At 44.3% G+C, this 19,122-nt stretch overlaps 2 protein-coding genes across 2 annotated transcripts in view; both read left to right on the top strand.

The window, feature by feature from the left end:
- The window catches only part of LOC113230816 (leucine-rich repeats and immunoglobulin-like domains protein 1), a 24,933-nt gene extending 11,345 nt beyond the window's left edge, over positions 1-13,588 (top strand). Inside the window, exons 2-5 of the mRNA XM_026464904.1 lie at positions 4,800-4,982; positions 5,322-6,243; positions 11,926-11,978; positions 13,315-13,588. Of these exons, the coding sequence (XP_026320689.1) occupies positions 4,800-4,982; positions 5,322-6,243; positions 11,926-11,978; positions 13,315-13,588 (1,432 nt within the window). The remainder of the gene's footprint in view (positions 1-4,799; positions 4,983-5,321; positions 6,244-11,925; positions 11,979-13,314) is intronic.
- Positions 13,589-13,934: 346 nt separating this feature from the next.
- On the top strand, positions 13,935-16,935 carry LOC113230814. Its single transcript, XM_026464903.1, has 2 exons — positions 13,935-16,104; positions 16,148-16,935. Exons 1-2 carry the CDS (start codon positions 13,935-13,937, stop codon positions 16,933-16,935), a joined length of 2,958 nt encoding a protein of 985 aa, XP_026320688.1.
- The last annotated feature ends 2,187 nt before the right edge of the window (positions 16,936-19,122 follow it).

Here is a 19,122-nt window from a genome sequence, read left to right as displayed (position 1 = left end):
CACTAAATCACTCCGAATTTGTTCTTTACCTTTTAGCAGCAGTAGAATTCCCTTACCATACCCTTTTCTGTACCTTTGAAGGGTAATGGTGCTGGTAAAATTAAAAAAAACAGGCACATGGGACTTGACAACTGTATGCCTCAGAGTGACGGGCACAGTGGCAGGGCCTCTCATAGCCTTTGCACACGGCGTATTTTACACGTGCCGTAAACGCGCGAAACTATCTAAGCGCGTAAAACTATCTCTTATCAAAATGCGCGATCATACGTGCGTTTACGGCGCGTTTACGCACGTCGTCGGCGTATAAAATACGCCGTGTGCAGAGGTTTTCAGATGTATGCATTCAAAGCTCTGAGCGGCTCTGTAACTGTTATACATAGATGTGTGTGTATGTAGGTGTATCACCAGGTTCATGATCAGTCGTACCGTCAGTTTATATCATAAAAAAATATAGTGATGCGACGTAACACCTATGACGCTCATGATTGCCAAAGAACGCTAATCGCGTCGTTTTGTTGCGTTTCCTCCTCTTCTTCTTCTTCAGAATTTTGGTTGGTGATTTTGTTGTAGAGCGTAAACGATTGAATTAAACAAATTTAATTTTTCCCGCAATCGAATTGATAAGTAAATCTTTCGCTTCAAGACTAAAAGCGAATATAAACTCTCGGAGTAATAGACACCCTCCGTGAAGCTCGGGTGGCTAACCGCCTCTTATATATATTGGCTCGTTTTAGTCCGTCGATAAAAATATACTATTAATGAGTCATGGCGGTAATTCCGAAGAGCCAGTTCCAACAGAAAGTTGTTTACTTGCCCTGTAAACTCACATGTTTACTCGCGGGGCATACCAATATAATTTAGTCATTTTTTGCGATTGTGTGTAAACAACAGTAGCTGAATAAAACTGTCGTACATACGTATACCAGCAAATTTACGTGAATGTAATTTTTTTATATTTTGCGGTACACTAGGAAAAATCCCAAAATATTTTTCGAAAGACTGACCAATTGCATTTCTTTTCTTATTTTAGGTTTAATTTGAAAATGAAAAATAGTCGATTATCATTGTTTGTCATTAGTGAAAAACTTAGTCTATTACAAAAACTTGCACCATAAAAAACTTAAAGAAAAAGACGTAACAAAAATTAAACGGAAACTTTTTATAAAATAATTACATAATATCGTATGAATTATAAATGCAATTTGTCATCAATTCTCATGATTTGATAATTAGATATTACATGTATAGATAAATTTGATATTATAATTATTGAAAAGTTTACGATCACTACCTTTTCTAACTGTAGAAAAAAAAACGTAGTATAGTTAGATTTGGTAGCACAGAGCTCTTTTTTATACAGGATTATCAGTTAATTTCAGTAATTGTACTAAAGTGATAACGCTTGTATTATAAAATGATTAGCTCTGTCGGTTCAGAAGTCATTTAAGCATAATTTTGATAAAGAGACCAGTGTGCCACTAGAAGCAAAACGAAGCGGTGTTTGTGACACTACATAAATAGCATAGCTAAAGAAGAGCAATGAGTATGTATAATACGTTATTCGTTTTTATTTAAATGCTAGGCTTATTATCTATCAAAGAAAAGTACCGCCCCGAGAGATAAAGAGTTCCGGGGAGACTACGGGCTCCCCGGTAACACTAGGCTACCACAGGGTAGCGGAGGGCCAAGCTTTCCATCAGTGATACCTCTTGGCGGGCTTCTTTAGCGGACCCTTGGGTATGGACTCGACGAGGCTTGTGGTTAGGCGTGGAGATGAACACGTTCACGGTTTTAAGCCTAAATTGCCACCGGGCACTGCGACCGGCATCTCCGGCACTAGCTCTGAGAGTTAGTAAAAGATGAGCTAGACATCCTCCGGTCCCTCCAATCGCGTAGGTATTTGGGAAGTGGAGTGACGCTACGGCCTCGTGAGGTGAGCGTGCCGACAGCTCCGCCACCAAAGTGGAGATTTAGTAGTGGACTTTAGAGTCAACGACTTAGCGGTAGCAACCATTAGTTGTGCAATGCACAACCGGAAGAGAACGTGCCAACAGCTCCGGTACCTATCTGGACAATAGAAAGGGCACTGTACGTGCACCCGAGGCAGCTCACCCAAGGCACCAGTCTTTTGAGAATTGAATGAATTCTATGCAAACGAGCTGATCTGGGGTCAGGACCGGACTAAGAAAGTCCCTGTGCGGGCTTGCAGGACTTAAAGTGCGGGCTTGATTGCACAATTTAGCGGTGACAACAGTTAGTTGTGCAATGCACAACGAGAAGTTGACGTGTCAACAGCTCCAGTACCTATCTGGACACGCCATATGAACTGCAAGCATAAACTGATAACAAATGAGAATCACAGAACTAAATTAAAGTTTTATGTTTTGTAAATTTAGTTCAAAAAATTCGTAAATCTCTTCAAAAACTTTTGAGCGCCATAAACGCGTTTCATGTTTCAGTTTCGTGTAGTACTTATCAACATGAAATTCAAATATGGAACACTTTTTGAATTATGTGTAGGAGTCATTTCTATGACTTTGTATGTCGAATGCTCTAAGATACCTAATACCCTAGCATAGGTCAATGACCCTAGCCGTCATTTTGATTCTAGGAGACTTCTTACACATTTAACAGAAAAGTGTAAAAGAAATCCAGCTTTTTTGTTGAAATTTGTATTCATGTAATAACGTAATTACAAATCAAATCGGCTTAAAAGTTTCCTAAAACGTCATTCACAAATGAAGCAATAAGGAAATTTAACGCATGAAATTTTACGGCTCACAGGTAAAGTTAAGTTACTTAAACAACTTTAAAAAAAATGAAATGGACTTGCTCTTGACCACTACCTAGCCCTGGAGCAAAGATAGGATCTACGATGGAACGAGCTCGCCTAAAAGATGCCTATTCAGTCGCACCTTAACTCGAGTTGGCTATGTGCTCGGAAACACAGTCGCAGGCAGGGAATTCCATTCCTGGCCCGTGACAATAATAAAAGATCATGAAAAGCGCTTGGTACGCCTGAAGGGAATATTGTGTTAGAGTTTGAGCATGATGTTCAATGAAACTCAATGGTCAAAAAGAAGAAATATATTTAAATATCATGTTTAAGCTTGTCAAAAAAATGTCGGAAAAATATAAAGAGTGATACATTGACTTACAAATAAATGGACGACGGGTCTAATACAAAAACCACGAAAAAAATGTCCCAAGTCAACCTATTCGAAATTTAAATTGTAATGTCATCGCAGTATCGCGCTGTCGGTAGAACAAATGAAGACTAAAGCGGAGTGTCGCGCTCTGTATACGATTTTAGCGCCTTACAAGTGCGGACACTTTTTAGCGCGGACCCGACGTCCATATAATTGTAAGTCAATGGAGTGATAGCAAAATGTATTTACAATTTTATTTATAAATAGTATTAGCAAAGTGTAGTAAATTCTACAACTATAAGTCCTAAGTATATGGACTAAGTAAGAATGATATCCCACCGTAAGTCTGGATGGTAAAAAAAGGGCGGGCGGAATGGGCTAATAGAGGTCATGGGCACACTCACCGAAATATATTCTGTAGAAAACCGACAGTCAGGCAACTTTGCGCCGGGGGGCTAAATTTATGAAGTTTAGATTCGAGTTTATCGTCGCCAATAAGTCTCCTGGCTCTGCGTTTAATCGAATCAAGAGCCTCAAGTTGGTTTGTCGCTGGGCCATCCCACAGGTGATTGGAATACTCCATGCAAGATCGGACTAGGGCTTTGTACATAGTTAAAAGATGTCCAGGCGTGAAATATCGCTTAACCTTATTAAGGATACCCAGTTTTTAGGCTGCAATTTGTGCCTTACATTCAATATAAACGTCAAAGTTAAGATCTGCGCTCAATGTTATGCCAAGGAGCTCCAGGGTGTCGGTAAAGTGGGAGTCGGATCAAATTGACTCCTTTTAGCAGAAAACTGACAGGCCTGCGTTTTGGTGGCTTAACGGATAACTACCCTGCTGTCTTTCTTCACACTAATCCACTCAAAACCAAATAGGGCGAAGATTTAGAGCAAGAACTTACGAAGTAAACTCAACATTTAATTTAATTTCTTGCTCAAACTTAGGGAAAGGTTGTTTTGTAAATACGAAAAACTTGCTTAGATGATTGCAATCTTTGCTTAGTCTAAATCTAAGTTCATTTATAAATCTCAGCTTAGGAATTAATAACAATTTATCATGAATTAATGAACAGTTTACGACAAAAAACAATTCCAAATTATTTTTTTTTGTAAACAAAGCAGTAATATTAATATTTCTTTTTCAGATACAATAAAACTTATACTACTTGTAGTTGCTGCTTACCTACACCAACATACATGGGCAAAATGTACTTCTGAAGATACAGATGATACCGTGGCAGACATATCGTGTTCAGGTGATGACGTAGAGCTATCAGAAGAAATTTCGTATCTGAAATATCGTACTTTTTCCCTAAACAGAGTAAATATTTTGTTAGATAATGTCTATAGCAAACCTTTAATTGCTAAAAGCGTCTTAGAACAATTGAGTACACCTGTAACACTCACTGTAACCAACACCAGAATGTCAGACTTCGATGAAATTCTCATATTAGCGAATGTTACTTCTGAATTAAGTATTCATGATAGTTTTTTAACAAAACTTAAATTTGATGATGTACTAATTTTGAAAGAGGCAAGAAAATTGAATGTCTCTCATAATTTGATATCAGTTTTGAAAAGTCCCAGATTAGGCAAACAACAGCAACTAATAGATACTGTTGATTTGAGCCATAACTTTATAAGCAGCGTACCTGAAAATTGCTTTGCTGGTTTTAGTCATCTGAAATATTTGAATTTGTCACACAATTCCATATCTTATCTTTCTGTAGCTGCCTTTGAAGGCATATCACAACTCGAGTCACTTTATTTATCATACAACAAACTATCAAGCATTGCAAATATTGCAATCAAACTCAGGAATCTGAAAAGTTTACATTTGGATTATAATTACATTACAAAAATAGAAGATTTTAATTCAATGATCGGTTTAGAAGAATTAAAGCTCAGATACAATCAAATAAAAGAAGTCAAAGAAAATTCTTTACTGGCACTATCTAATTTGACAATATTGGACTTAAGTGGCAATAAGATTCCTTCGATGGACTCACAATTTGTAAATAGCAGTTTACGAGAACTTCATTTGACGGATATCGGTTTGAAATTTATATATCCAGGAGCTTTTAAAGGTATGAATATTACTAGATTATTTATTACCGGTAACAAAATTCTGTTATTAATTCTACCATTTTTTCATTTAAAATGTGACTATTTAGATTTGAGTAACAATAACCTAAAATACGTCGGGAATTATACTTTCAGTAACAGCACGGTGAGATCCATTAATTTAAGTACAAATGCAATATCCGAAATAAAGACATTAACATTCTCCTCTGTAAGCGATCTTCAAGAACTAGATTTGTCAAATAACGCACTAACTACATTGGCCTTTTTAAATCTAGGCTGCGGAAGTGATCTAAAGAAATTATATTTTCATAAAAATATGGTTGACAAAGTATCGAATAATACGTTTGCGAAAGTGCCTTCTTTAGAACATTTAGACTTATCGTACAATGTGATTCAATCTATCGAATCTGGTGCTTTTATTCATCTAAAAAAACTGGAAAATCTATTATTACACAACAATCGTTTGTTTTCTATACAAATAATAAATTTGGAAGGCTTGTCTGCATTACTAAAATTTGACCTATCTTATACTGAAATTGGTAATTTTACGAAAGCAGCCGTTTCTGGCTTAAAAACAACAATTTTCAATTGTTCCCATGCTGAATTAAGCTATATACATTTTGATACATTTGCTGAAGTCGAACATATTGACATTTTGGACTTGTCGTATAATTCTCTCGTTACCTTTGAAATCAATCCAAAAGGCATATCATCAGTGGAATCACTGTATCTTAATAATAATCAAATTACATCAATTTCAAACGTATCGTTCGCTGGATTCATTGAGCTTCAAACGCTGCACTTGGAGTTCAATAATATAGTAAACATACACCCAAAAGCATTTTCTACATTGAAATCTTTGAAGATTTTGAATTTGTCTGATAACAAAGACTTGCAAGTCACTGGCGATGTATTTTCCAATCTGAGAGGTTTAGCATCGTTAACTATGATGAATAACAAGAAAAGTTTTGATTTCCAACACACAGAGAACGCAAGTTTTGAACAGGTCGACCTATCCTTATGCGACATTGCAGACCTTAGGTCGTTGTATATATTTAATGTTAATGGAGTGGTTTCTTTGAATTTATCTAAGAACTTGATTAGTTTTATTGACAAGAACTCCTTTAAAACGATGCCTAAGCTAGCAATGCTTGATATTAGCTTCAATTTGATTAAGACAATTGAACCCGGTTCATTCATCAATACTAAAAATATTGTAGTTTTAAATCTACATGGAAATGAATTGTCAGATTTTCAACATGGCGTATTTCAAGGGCTAACATTTCTGCAGACATTAAATATTTCTAACAACTTGATACATGACGTCAACGTTAATCTCCTACACAGTTGTACTGCATTGAAAGAAATAAGTTTTGAAAATAATTTAATAAGTAATTTACAATTTAAATATTTTTTACATTTTTCGAGTTTGAAGAAATTGTATTTTGGTGGTAATAATATTTCTTGCCACGACCTAGGAAGTTTTAAGATCTATTTGCAAGATAGATATTATAATAACATTATTATGAGTGAAGCTCCAAATTACCATATCGCCAATGTAGACGGAGTTACTTGTAGACCAAATAACTACACCAGTGATAATGACGGAAATTGTACTTTGAATCCTACAGGCATGTCTACGTTTACTGATGCTTTAGAAAAAATAAGTAAATCAATTGATAATTTTAATCAAGATTATTATGTCAAGGGTATATTCAATATTTTAATTTTTAGTATAGTTGCTTTCATAATTTTCTTAATTGTGAAGTATTTTCCAATAAAACGATATTTTTATAGGAACATACTTCCCAAAAATATAATAAATACTAGACGGCCATTAAATGATAATTTAGATAATACTTTTAGATACAGTAATGTGACGCAAAGATCATCGAATGACTACGAAGAATTCCCCATTCCATAAATATCGATGTTAACCATAAATAATAAAAAGTTATAACAACGTCTTATTTTAACGGAATAGAAAAAATACCAAAGCGTGCAAATTTTACATACAATATAGGAAATGTAACTATTTTTCGGATTTAAATCGCGTATATTTGTTTTTTCAAACAAACCGACGTTTCGGGTCCTTTACAGGTCCCATGGTCACGGTTGACTGAGGTGGTACAGTCTTCAACCAATTATGTCTAATATTAATGCAAACCAAACTATTTTTTTCACTATAGTTACAATAGTTCTTAATTATATTAATTAAATATTAGTATTTAATTAATAACTGTATAAATATTAGTATTTAATTAATGACTATTGTAACTATAGTCATTTCCTATTTGTAACAATCGCGAAAACCTAAGAACTCGATATTTACATACAATTCCAAACGCATATTGTCAGAAATTGGTAATTTTCGAGATGGCAATTTTTATTAAATGTTCGAGTATATTATCGTGAAATATTGAATCCTATTTCAGAATACTACTCTAAAACTTCTTAATAATATTCCAGGATACGTAAAAATTACCACCCAAATAAGGTAGAGAAAAGTAACCTGAAAATAACCCAAATTTAATTTGTTTTTGTACCTTATTTTAGAATAATTTTTTTTAGTACATAGAATAATATAATAGTTAAGGCAGTATTTCTGTTCCATAAACTTACTTGTAAAGTAATAAAATTAAATTAATTTTACTCTTAAATTTGTTTTATTTGTTTTTTCTTCATGATATTATGAGACGGGACAAACAAGTCATGCGCCTCGCAGTAAGCGTTACACCTCACAATTATATCAGAATAGACACCGCAAGTGTCGCGATCTGTATGAAAATCAAGCGTGCCACATTTTGTACCTGCGATGACGTCACCACCGCTATTTATTGATGGGAAACCTCTTTCGGCACTAAAGCGAATGATTCGATCGGAAACGCGGACACACCACGTATTTAGAATAATGTTTTTTCAAGTATTTATCGATTATAAGAAGCTGTAAGACATTAATATAGTAAATTAACACCAGAATAAGAAAATTAAGTCCTTTATTAACACATGTTTTAAAAAAAAGATACTCCGGAAAACTAAAAAAACGACAACAAATTTTATAGAATATTTTTATAACATTTTTTTTTTATAATATCAATTGTCAGTGATGTTATGCTACACGCCTGTTCATAAAAATTGCAGTACAATGGTACTGCTCATGGCAGTGCTTTAAATCACAGAGATCTGACCCTGTCACTGCGCCCGTCACCCTCAGACATAAGTTGACAAGTCCCATGTGCCTGTAATTTCACCAGCACCCTTACCTTTTATAACCTTGGCGTCAGAAATAGGTAAGGTGGCAGTACTTCCCTGGACGAACTCTTTCACAAGGAGCTCTACTGCTACTAAAACTCGTGAACTCTATCAGCCATCCGTACTGAGAACATTGTGAGTCGCTCACTGACACTTAAGTTTTGCAGTTGTTTGGGCTATGTCGGTTACTCTGTTTTCCCTGCGAATATCCTTGTTACTGGATTTTCGATCTTGCAGTGAAATTCCGAGCACAGCCTTTTCATTGCCCTTTGGGTGACCTTGAGCCTTCTTGTGAAGGGTATAGTGGGCGACCACGTCTTTATTCTTCATATTCAAAAGTTTAATTTCCCAAGTTCCAGAAATCACATAGGCATCCTATTGAAAATGATGGACACTCATTATGAATGAGTACAAGAGATTCAATGGCTCCCTCTTGACTTTAAAAGGTCATCGATCGGTAGATCGCCTAGTAATGAACATTACATTATCCACATCACATTTTCCAGCTCGTTTCATCTCCAGAACCTTCCTCCCCATTAGTGGTCATTGTTATTAACCCTCCAAAGGCGATTCGAATGTAATGAAACGGTAACTGTGTTTTTTTAGCCGAATCAAACCTAAAGCTAAATACATAGTTCTTTTAAACTGAGACAGTTTTAAATTGCAGCTATTGGAAGTTTTATGTGCAGTAAAATAAATCGCGAATGGCAAAACGTATAACTTACACGTTTATGTATTTTGTAACAGCTTTGAATTGTATCGATATAACGCGCAATACTTTTCTTTTTATCATCGTATCGATGGCATATGCTAGGTTTTATTGCGGCACAGAATTTAACCACAGTGATCACGCCACAAGTAGCCGCCACACTGTACTGTGCATGGAATATGTGTTTGCCATTGAAAGAATTTGCCAATCGGAGTATCGTACTTGCTGATTGTTGCGCAGGGTGCTCCTTTCTTGCACTCCACTGCAATACTTTGATAATTTATGATATTGTTAATCGCAAAACGAAAAAAAACTATAATAATGTAGGCATTTCTGCGATTTTCGAAATATTACTATTCTAATAAAGTGCCAGACAGGCAACCACAGTAATTACCCTCTTAAACTACAGAATTCCCTGTATATTTTCGCGCTTCTATATTTTTTTATGATATTATGATAATTTGTGCAACTATGAAACGCAAAACGAAAAAAAATATATTTTAAGTATTTCTACAGGGCTAGCACAACAAGGTGCGACTTGCGAGATATTACTATTCTAATAATGTGCCAGACAGGTAACCACACTAATTACTCTCTTAAACTCTCGCGCTTCTATATTTATTTATGAAAATGATGAAAATTTGTGAAATGGTTGTTTAATAAAAATGAAAAAAATAACTAATAATGTAAGCATTTCATTTAAATTTGTACAGTCTCGGATTCGGAACTAATACAAGTTGGATGCAATGTGCAACCGCGCTTAGTGGTCAATTCTCAGGTACCTGTAATTTCACTGCAACCTTATCCTTCAAAACCGGAATGCAATGATCACGTTACTGTTTAATGGCAGAAATATGTAGGTGGCAGCCATCGAGTATATTACTAGAAATAGAGACGAAATAAGGACCATATATCCCTGGTAACTCATCTGTGATACATCACTTATACAATATCAACTCTCGTTTGCACTGAAATATAGACAGCGCCAACAACTGACCTGTGTACGTCTCCGTATATTCCAAAAATATTCTGTACTTATTGTAATAAAGATAATATCTCTAACAATGGCGTGCTGTTTCATTCGGTGGTGAGGGAGAAAACAGCAAAACATGTAATTACAAAACAATCGGAACCAAATTTCGTCGGTAATTAAATATTAAATATGTCATTTTGCAATTTTCATACATTATAGCAAAGCTCAAGTTAACTGGTCGATTTGAAGTGAAACAATTGACGACACCCGTGAATTGTTTCGAATTCGGGCTGGCCAATCGGAGCGCAGTTGTCATAGGAATGATACGGCAGAATAGTTTACAAACAAATTAAATAACATTTCGTCTCTATTTCTGGTTATATACTCGATGGTGACAGCACTTCCTTGGACGAATTGTTTCATAAGGAGCTTCTACTGCTACATCTCTCTGTCGCGCAAGTCGCACCCTGTCGTGTTAGAGATGCAATGTTCATAAATAGACAACTACACGCTGGAATTTTGGCGATCGCACCTGCTGTATACAGGTCGAATTTCATGACTAAGTTTAAAGATGCCTGTTTCTTTGACAACTTAGTGGCTTGTCTTCAATTTCAAGTGTAATAATAACGTATTTTGTGTATTGCAAGGCTCAGTCCTAGGCTCTCAAAGTTACGTTGTTATGTCATAGGATGATACAATACAATAATCTAATACCTACAAGTAACGCAATTTTCGTAAAGCACAAAATTTTCTAAATTAAAAAAGCTGTTGTAGCCTAAGAATTGATACAACCTCAAACGGCTTTGGTTCATTCCGGATAACAGCGCAAGTGTTAAATCAATGACTATGGAAAAAATGTACAGTAAAATTGAGAATGTACACTGAATGATATACAATAGAAAAAAAAACACATTTAAATTTTACAAGAAGACTGCCATATTCAATTGGACTTTACCGAAGTAAATAAAACACATATAGTATAAGGTATACATTTTTCAAATGGCTGCAGTTTTGTTTATTTAGTTTTAAATAAATTGACCTACGGCCTTTCAAGCAGGGACCATGTGATGGAATCCAGACTCACCTCTGAGTTTTCGGAATTTATGTAAGAAATTTAATACGTTAACCATGAGCTTTTCGGTGAAGGGAAATATCGTGAGGAAACCTACACGTTGAAAAAGATTCATAGCTCGTAAAATGTGGAAACGTGGGAAGAACCTTATAAATAGGTTGGTGATGAAGATTATGGTAACATTTTCTATGATCATATTGTGCATTTTCATAAGTTTTGCATACAAAACTTATGAAAACCACCTCATTTTTCATTGCATTCAGATTGAGTGTTTTTACTGTCAACATCATTAACTCATACATGTTTCACCATCTATACGTGAGCACAGGTCTCCTCTTAGAAAAAGATTTTAAACCAGTCATACTCAACCTTTTTTAGTTTGAACCACTTGCATATGTCTGCTTTGTTACACGGGCCGTAACATTTTTGGGTGATGACCTATTTTTTAGGTCATCCTTTTAACATTAGTTAATGTAATGGAGACGTGGTTTCACTTTTACTTCACATGTAATAATTAGAACACAAAATCTTAATATATTCAAACGTTTATTTAAAAATTAGTGAGACAAACTATTACATGAGTTTATAACTGCTATAAGCTACTTTCAATACGTCATCACGGCGAGAATCAGTGAGCCAATTTCTATATACGTACGCATATTATTTGTATATTTCATTGTAGGATACAACCATTCACAATAATAGGGACGTTGATGCGAACAACGTGAGCAACAGGTGGGCACATTTTTTTACAATCATGTCTTGTTCAGATACCGACTAATTTCCAATGTCTGTATGATCGGCTGAAGAAAAGATCGGAATACACTTTTATACAAAAATCAGAACTGACAAAAGCCTTGGAAAGAAAATGCGACCGCGTAAAATATTTATATACAAAATGTTGTTTCTTCTTGTGATCGCTAGGGGCGCTGTAAAATTTGCAATACAAAATCCGCGAAATACAGATTCCGCGATTACTAGCGACATCTGTTATAGCAAACTCGTGGCAAAGGCACAGTTCTCTATCAAAGTCTAGCAGTCTTTTGTTTTCTTTTTTTACGGTTCTACACGTATGCGCGAGAAAAATTTCGTAACATATCTCAAAATAAAAAAGTTAATGTAAATAACCAATTTTTTTTTAAATGAGGGGTTCTCAATTCGTCTGTATGTTTTTTCTTTTTTTTTCGTATGTACGTTACGCGACAACATTTTCATTTCGATAATTCTTATTTTGTTGGAAAGATGGTACCTCAGTAGTGGTCCCATTTAAATTTAAAATATTCCACTTCTAAGGGTAGCAAACTAGGTGATGAATCCGGTGAAATTACAGGCATACGAGACTTGAAACTTAGGTCTCAGGGTGACGGGCGTAGTGGCAGTGTGAGTCGCTTCTTCGTCATTTAAAGACGTGTCACTTACTACCAGGCGCAAAACTTATTCGTTCCGGCATTTGGTCTAATTGTAAATAATAAAAAAATATCGTAGAAATTTTTCTTTGTGTTCAATCTTTGCATTAATAATGATAACAAACCAGTGGAGTAATTTCACAAAATTAAATAAAATCTATATTCAACTGCCTCCATGGTTGAACGATTTTTTCCCGATTTAATGAAATAGAGCAAGGTTATTCCCTTATTCAAAAGCGGTAAGAAAGTTGATCCTAGACCCATTTCAATTTTACCAGCTTTAAGTAAAATATTCGAAAAGGTTATATTTACTCAATTACTGTCCTATTTCGGTAGGAATCATATTTTTCATAGTGAACAATACGGGTTTACTAGTGGTAGATCGACTGGTGCCGCATCACCGTAGCGTACCGTACACGGTAGCGTTACTAAAACACATCTTTGATGGTTGGGAAAGGTCCCAGAACGCTATTGGTGTTTTTGTGACCTCTCAAAGGCATTTGATTGCATTAACCATATTACTCTTTTTAGGAAGCTGGAATATTATGGTGTAAATGGCAAGGCATCGGAACTTGTCTCGTCATATCTCAACGATAAAATTCAGAAAGCAGACATAAATGGAGTGACCTTCTTTGGGTTCTCCGGGAAGAATGGGTGTTCCGCAGGGCACAATACTTCCCCCCCGATTGTGCTGCCACCTTGTCGTGGTGGGGGGGCTTCCGTGCCCTTATGATCCCCAAGGCTATGCCGGATAGCGCTACGCACACCGGACAGGCTTGTGGGGGAGGGGCCAGACTAAGAGCGGCACACTGCGGAGGGCCCACTCCCGGTACCACTCTGATCAGCAGAGCAGACTGGGATGTGGACGTGCGCCGTCAGAGTGCGGCGCTGCAAAGGGGCTCATCAGAGCGTTTGCGCGGCGGGTTCCGGCGGCTGTGATGTCACGGCTGTCGGGACAGGCTTAAGCCACCGTCGGGCGACCTGTTATCCCGACAGAGTCAACCGACCGACTGGGACCAGGGGGCTTGCCTTAATTGGCCGGCCCGAGTGGAGCCAACCACAATAAAAAACGCCCAAAGGTGACGTCGTTGGGGCGCCCCTTTATGGGGCCTCGCGCGACGACGTCACGCCTGCTTCGGTGGGTTGGTAGGCGGGGCATATCACCTACCCATTAGCGGCCATCCCTGGGATACCTCCCGTCCTCCCAGGATGTAGTAGGGTTACCCAGGTACAGGGGTCTCTGCCTGGGTGGACTGAATACTTCCCCCATACTCGTGGGAATCATATGGATTGCTATAGTAAAAATCGTGACGTGGTGTCCGAGAAGGACGGTGTTAATGTTTCCGAGGGCCTCGACCCTCAACCGACGAACCAAAGCAAGAATAACGGACTCGATTCTATTTCTGACGTGGAGACGGTTCCTGCGAAGGGAAGTGCTCGGCCGCGGGACAAGCACGGACGCTTCATTCGCCGACCAAAGTCTCCTCGCCCGGCGAGTGAAGTGGCCTGGTTGGAAGTGGATAGCTCAGACGAGGAGATTCTTCGCTCACAAAGCACAAAGTCCATAGGTCAAAGGACATCGGCTCCCTCCAAACGTGCTCGTGAGGGTGAGGATGAGGCACTAGAGCCCAATAGAGCTCCAAAAATCAACACAGCTCGGAGAGGCCGTGCTGTCGGTGTGGGTCACAATAACACGGGACCACGCCCTCGTGTGCCCGACGCGGGTGGCCCTGGCGGGTCATATAGACCCACGTTGCCCATCCAACGCTCACTAAGTGCGGGGAATCTGGACGTGAGCGCGGGGACGGGTGAAGAGGAGCGCTCTCCTGGCCAGGCCGGGGAGGCTGAACTCGAGGGCACAGCAGACCTCATGAGAGAGGCCCTGGCTAAGGAGGCGCGAGACGGCCTCGCGGTAATATTAGCGGAGACCACCAAGTCCTCTAACCTCAAGGGGACGGTGGTCAAAGCCATAGAAGAGGCCGTCAGAAAGGTGGAGGGAGCCGTGGACTTTCTCCACCGTGGAGAGACGGCGACTGAGGCGGCGCGGCGGATGTCGGAAGACAACCGCCGGATGAGGGGGCAGCTCGCTGCCCTAGAGGCAGAGGTGAAGGTCCTGAGGGGGGCCTACTCCTCCGCCCCAACGCCATGCAGCTCCGCGGAGATGCACGCGGGGGTGAGGGAGGCCATCGATGACCTCAGGCGCGACATATTTACCTCAATGAGGAATATGATGGACGCCCGCCTGAGTGACATCGAAAGGCGCCTCCCCGCGGAGGTCCTAAGGCCCCCCTTGGGCGGCAGAAGAGGGGCTCCTGGCGACGTAACAGTGCCCATCGCTGCCGCCGCTGCAACCGCCCCCAGAGTGCCTCCCCCCGCGTCGACACTCGAGCCGATACCGGGCCCCTCCCCGACCCGAAACGCGCCTGCCGGGCCGCGGCCCAAGAAGGCCAAAAAGAAGGCCCTCCCGCGGAAGACTGCTGCCGCCCCTCCTGTGGCCGCCTCCGCTGACCCCGCCGCCTCAGACGCGACGGCCCCAACGACGACGGACCAAGCGGAAATGCCCTGGTCGCAGGTAGTTGGCCGCAAGACCAAAACGCCTAAAAAGGCCAAAAAGGCAGCTGCCACCCCCCAAGCGGCACGGGCCAAGGCGGCCCCCAAGACAGCTCCCAGACCCAGGGCACTCGCCACCCCGAAATCGTCGGCGGTGGTGATCACCCTGAGGCCTGAAGCGGTGGCGGAAAAGGGGGCCACATACAAGGGTGTCCTTGAGGCGGTGACCGCTGCGGTCGACTTGGGCAGCCTCGGCATCCCGCACGTGCGGGTGCGGAATACCCAGACGGGTGCCCGCATGGTCGAGGTGCCCGGGGCGACCAGCGCCGAAAAGGCCGACACCCTGGCGGCCAAGCTGGAGGAGGTGATCGGGGGGCTGGCAACAGTGACGCGGCCAACCAAAACCGCCGATTTAAGGGTCACCGGCCTTGACGAGTCGGTGACCCCAGAGAAGATCCGGGCGGTGGTGGCCGCGAAGGGCCAATGCCCCCAGTCCACCGTGAGCGTGGGAGCCGTCAGACTGGCCCCCAACGGGAGGGGGTCAGCCATCGTCCGCTGTCCGGTGACGGCAGCCCAACGGGTGGCGGCTGCCGGCCGCATGTTGGTGGGGTGGTCCTCCGCCGGGGTCCATGTGATGGAGCCCCTCCCCATGCGCTGCTTCAGGTGCATGGGGATTGGCCACACCAGAGCCCTCTGCCCGTCCAGTGTGGATAGGAGCGGGCTCTGCTTCAGGTGTGGCCAGGTCGGACACTCGGCCTCCGGGTGCACGGCGACCCCGCGGTGCTCGGTATGCACCGCGGCTCGCCGTCCAGCGGACCACGTAATGGGGGGGCGATCTTGCGCTCCCCCTCCCACCAAGGGCAAGCCGGCGGGGACCTCAGGCCCCCCCCCTATTGAGGGACAAAGTATGGAGTAGTAATGCCAGCACGCCACCATATTATACTGCAGGGCAACCTCAACCACTGCGCCAGGGCACAGGACCTATTGGTCCAGGCCATGGCGGAGTGGGGGGTTGCGGTGGCTGCTGTGGCGGAGCCATACTTTGTCCCCCCGCGGGGGAATTGGGCGGGGGATCGGGAGGAGACGGTGGCCATAGTGGCGTCGACTGCCGGAAACTTCCCCCCTCTAGTGGTGAAGGAACGCGGGTCAGGGTTCGTGGCGGCGAGGTGGGGAGAAGTCATCCTAATTGGGGTGTACTTCTCTCCAAACCGCTCCCTGGCCCAATTCCAGGCATTCCTGGAGACCCTAGAGAGGGCGGTGAGGAGGGCAGCTCCGACGCCGGTGTTGGTATTGGGGGACCTCAACGCCAAGAGCGCGGCGTGGGGTTCTCCGGTCACCAATGCCAGAGGGCCAAAGTTGGAGGATGGGCGGCAGCCTTAGGGCTGGTCGTCCTCAACCGGGGCCATGCCAACACGTGCGTGCGGCGAAATGGGGGGTCAATCGTGGACATCACCTTTGCGACCCCCTCACTAGCCGCGCGAGTATCCGGCTGGCAGGTCCTGGAGGACGAGGAGACCCTCTCCGATCATAAATATATACGGATGAGGGTCTCCCATGCGCCGCCAGCGACGGCCTCCAACACGGCCCCCGGGAGGGGCTTTCCCAAATGGGCACTCACCCGTCTGGACCCTGAGCTCGCAGAGGAAGCAGCCATGGTCCAGGCGTGGTGCCCCCCCCCCCCCCCACCGGCCACCGTCGATGTGGATCAGAAGCGGTCAAGTTCAGGGAAGACTTGACCGCCGTCTGCGAGCGGGCCATGCCTAGGGTCAGAGGGACCCCGGGCAAGAAGAGTGTGTACTGGTGGACCGCGGAAATTGGGGACCTTCGCACCGCCAGTACCGCGGCCCGGCGGGCCTACGGCCGATGCCGCCGCAGGCGCCACACCCCAAGTGAGGAGAGAAGGCTCCACAGCGCCCTTCAGGGCGCGAGGCAGGCCCTGAAGGTCGCAATAGGACGGGCCAAGGACTCTGCGAAAGAGGAGTTCTTGGCCATCCTGGACGCGGACCCATGGGGGAGGCCGTACAAAGTTGTGCGCAACAAAATGTACGGCGCATCTCCCATGGAGTCACTGGAGCTGGATCTCCTCAACCGGGTGGTGGTGGGCCTTTTCCCCGAACCGCAGCCCTTCACCCCACCGGCCATGGTGCCCCCCAGAACAGACGGGGGGCAGACTGAGGAACCCCCCCCGGAAATCACCGAGGGGGAGTTGGAGTGGGCGGTGGGACGGCTGCGGGGGCTGAAGAAGGCTCCCGGCCCGGACGGGGTACCGGGACGAGTCCTTCGCATTGCCCTGAAGCATCTCGGGACCCGCCTCAAGCATCTCATGGATGACTGCTTGAGGACGGGGTTGTTCCCGAGATGCTGGAAGGAGGGAAGGCTCGTCCTGGTGCCTAAGCCGGGCCGACCTGCGGACTCCCCCTCGGGGTTCAGGCCCCTCGTCCTGCTGGACGAGGTGGCGAAAATCCTGGAGCGAATCATCGCCTCCAGGATCAACGAACACCTGAGGGGGACAGGCCCCGATGTGTCGCAGCGGCAGTACGGGTTCAGGGCTGGACTCTCCACCCTGGACGCCCTGGAGTCGCTGCGACACATCGTGGAGGAGGGTAACGGCGAGAGGGAAGGCGTGGTGGCTGTGTCATTGGACATAGCCAACGCCTTCGGCACTCTCCCCTTCGCCGTTATCAGGGAGGCGCTGAGGTACCATAATATCCCCAGGTACCTCAGCCGTCTGGTGGAGCACTACCTGGAGGACAGGGTGGTGCTCTCCCAGACGAGGGAAGGGAGGCGCGCCGAGCGCCCAATGAGGTGCGGAGTACCCCAGGGGTCCGTATTAGGACCACTACTGTGGAACCTGGGGTATGATTGGGTGCTGAGGGGCGCGCTGCTTCCCCGGACGGCGGTCATCGCGTACGCCGATGACACGCTGGTGACACATCTCCATCGCAGGAGTATCGGTCCCGGTCAAGTCCCAGATGAAATATCTGGGACTTGTCCTGGACCGGCGATGGAACTTCGGCGAGCATTTCCGGCAACTTGCTCCCCGAATAGTGGGCGCCGCATCGGCGTTGAGCAGGCTCCTGCCCAACCTCGGGAGGCCGGGAGCCCCATGCAGAAGGCTATACGCCGGGGTGACCCGGAGTATGGCCTTATACGGGGCTCCCATTTGGAGTGGGGCCTTATCAGCGGCGACGAAGTGCGAATGTGCAGGGCGTACATGACGGTGGCCTGCGCTGCCGCATGCGTCCTCGCCGGTACTCCGCCGTGGGACCTCGAAGCAGAGGTCCTGGCGGCGGTCCGCACCTACCGGCGGGGAATGAGGGACCGAGGCGAGCGACCCGCTCCCCAAGAGGTGGAGCGCGAGCGCCGCCTCGCGGCGCAGCGCATGCGGGACCGGTGGAAAGAGGGCTTGGCGGATCCCCCCTATGGCGCTCGTACCATAGAGGCGATCCGCCCTGTCCTCGTAGAGTGGGTAAACCGGTCCCACGGGCCACTGTCGTTCCACCTTGTGCAGGTGCTGACCGGGCACGGCTGCTTCGGTCACTACCTGCACAAGGTGGCGAGGAGGGAACCGTCCCCGTCGTGCCACGAGTGCGGCGCTGCGGATGACACCGCGCAGCACACCCTAGAGGTGTGTAGCCGGTGGGATGAGCAGCGCCGCACTCTGACGGGGACTGTAGGGCAGGACCTCTCGCTGCCGAGCGTGGTTGCCGCCATGCTCGAAAGCGACGAGTCCTGGGAGGCGGTGGCCTCCTTTTGCGCAGAGGTTATGTCGCAAAAGGAGGCCGCGGAGCGGGTGCGCGAGGACGCGGCGGACGCGCACCCGCTCCGGCGCAGACGTACGGGGAGAAGGCGAAGGCAGTTCGCTGCTCGCCTGATCCCCTAGTGAGACCAGCGGGCTCTGGACAGGGACTCCGGAGCCTGCA

The sequence above is a fragment of the Hyposmocoma kahamanoa genome, unplaced genomic scaffold, assembly GCF_003589595.1.
Source record: "Hyposmocoma kahamanoa isolate Upper Pololo Valley unplaced genomic scaffold, ASM358959v1 64, whole genome shotgun sequence".
Taxonomy (NCBI): domain Eukaryota; kingdom Metazoa; phylum Arthropoda; class Insecta; order Lepidoptera; family Cosmopterigidae; genus Hyposmocoma; species Hyposmocoma kahamanoa.
Note: the sequence above shows the minus strand (reverse complement) of the source record. Positions and strands in the feature narration are given on the sequence as shown.

Excerpts from the sequence above, each read along its gene's own strand:
- LOC113230814 (XM_026464903.1), top strand. The coding sequence starts at position 13,935 with ATGGATTGCTATAGTAAAAATCGTGACGTGGTGTCCGAGAAGGACGGT. Across the intron at positions 16,105-16,147 it reads CCCCCCTATTGAGGGACAAA|GGCAACCTCAACCACTGCGC; the intron begins GTATGGAGTAGT and ends ATTATACTGCAG.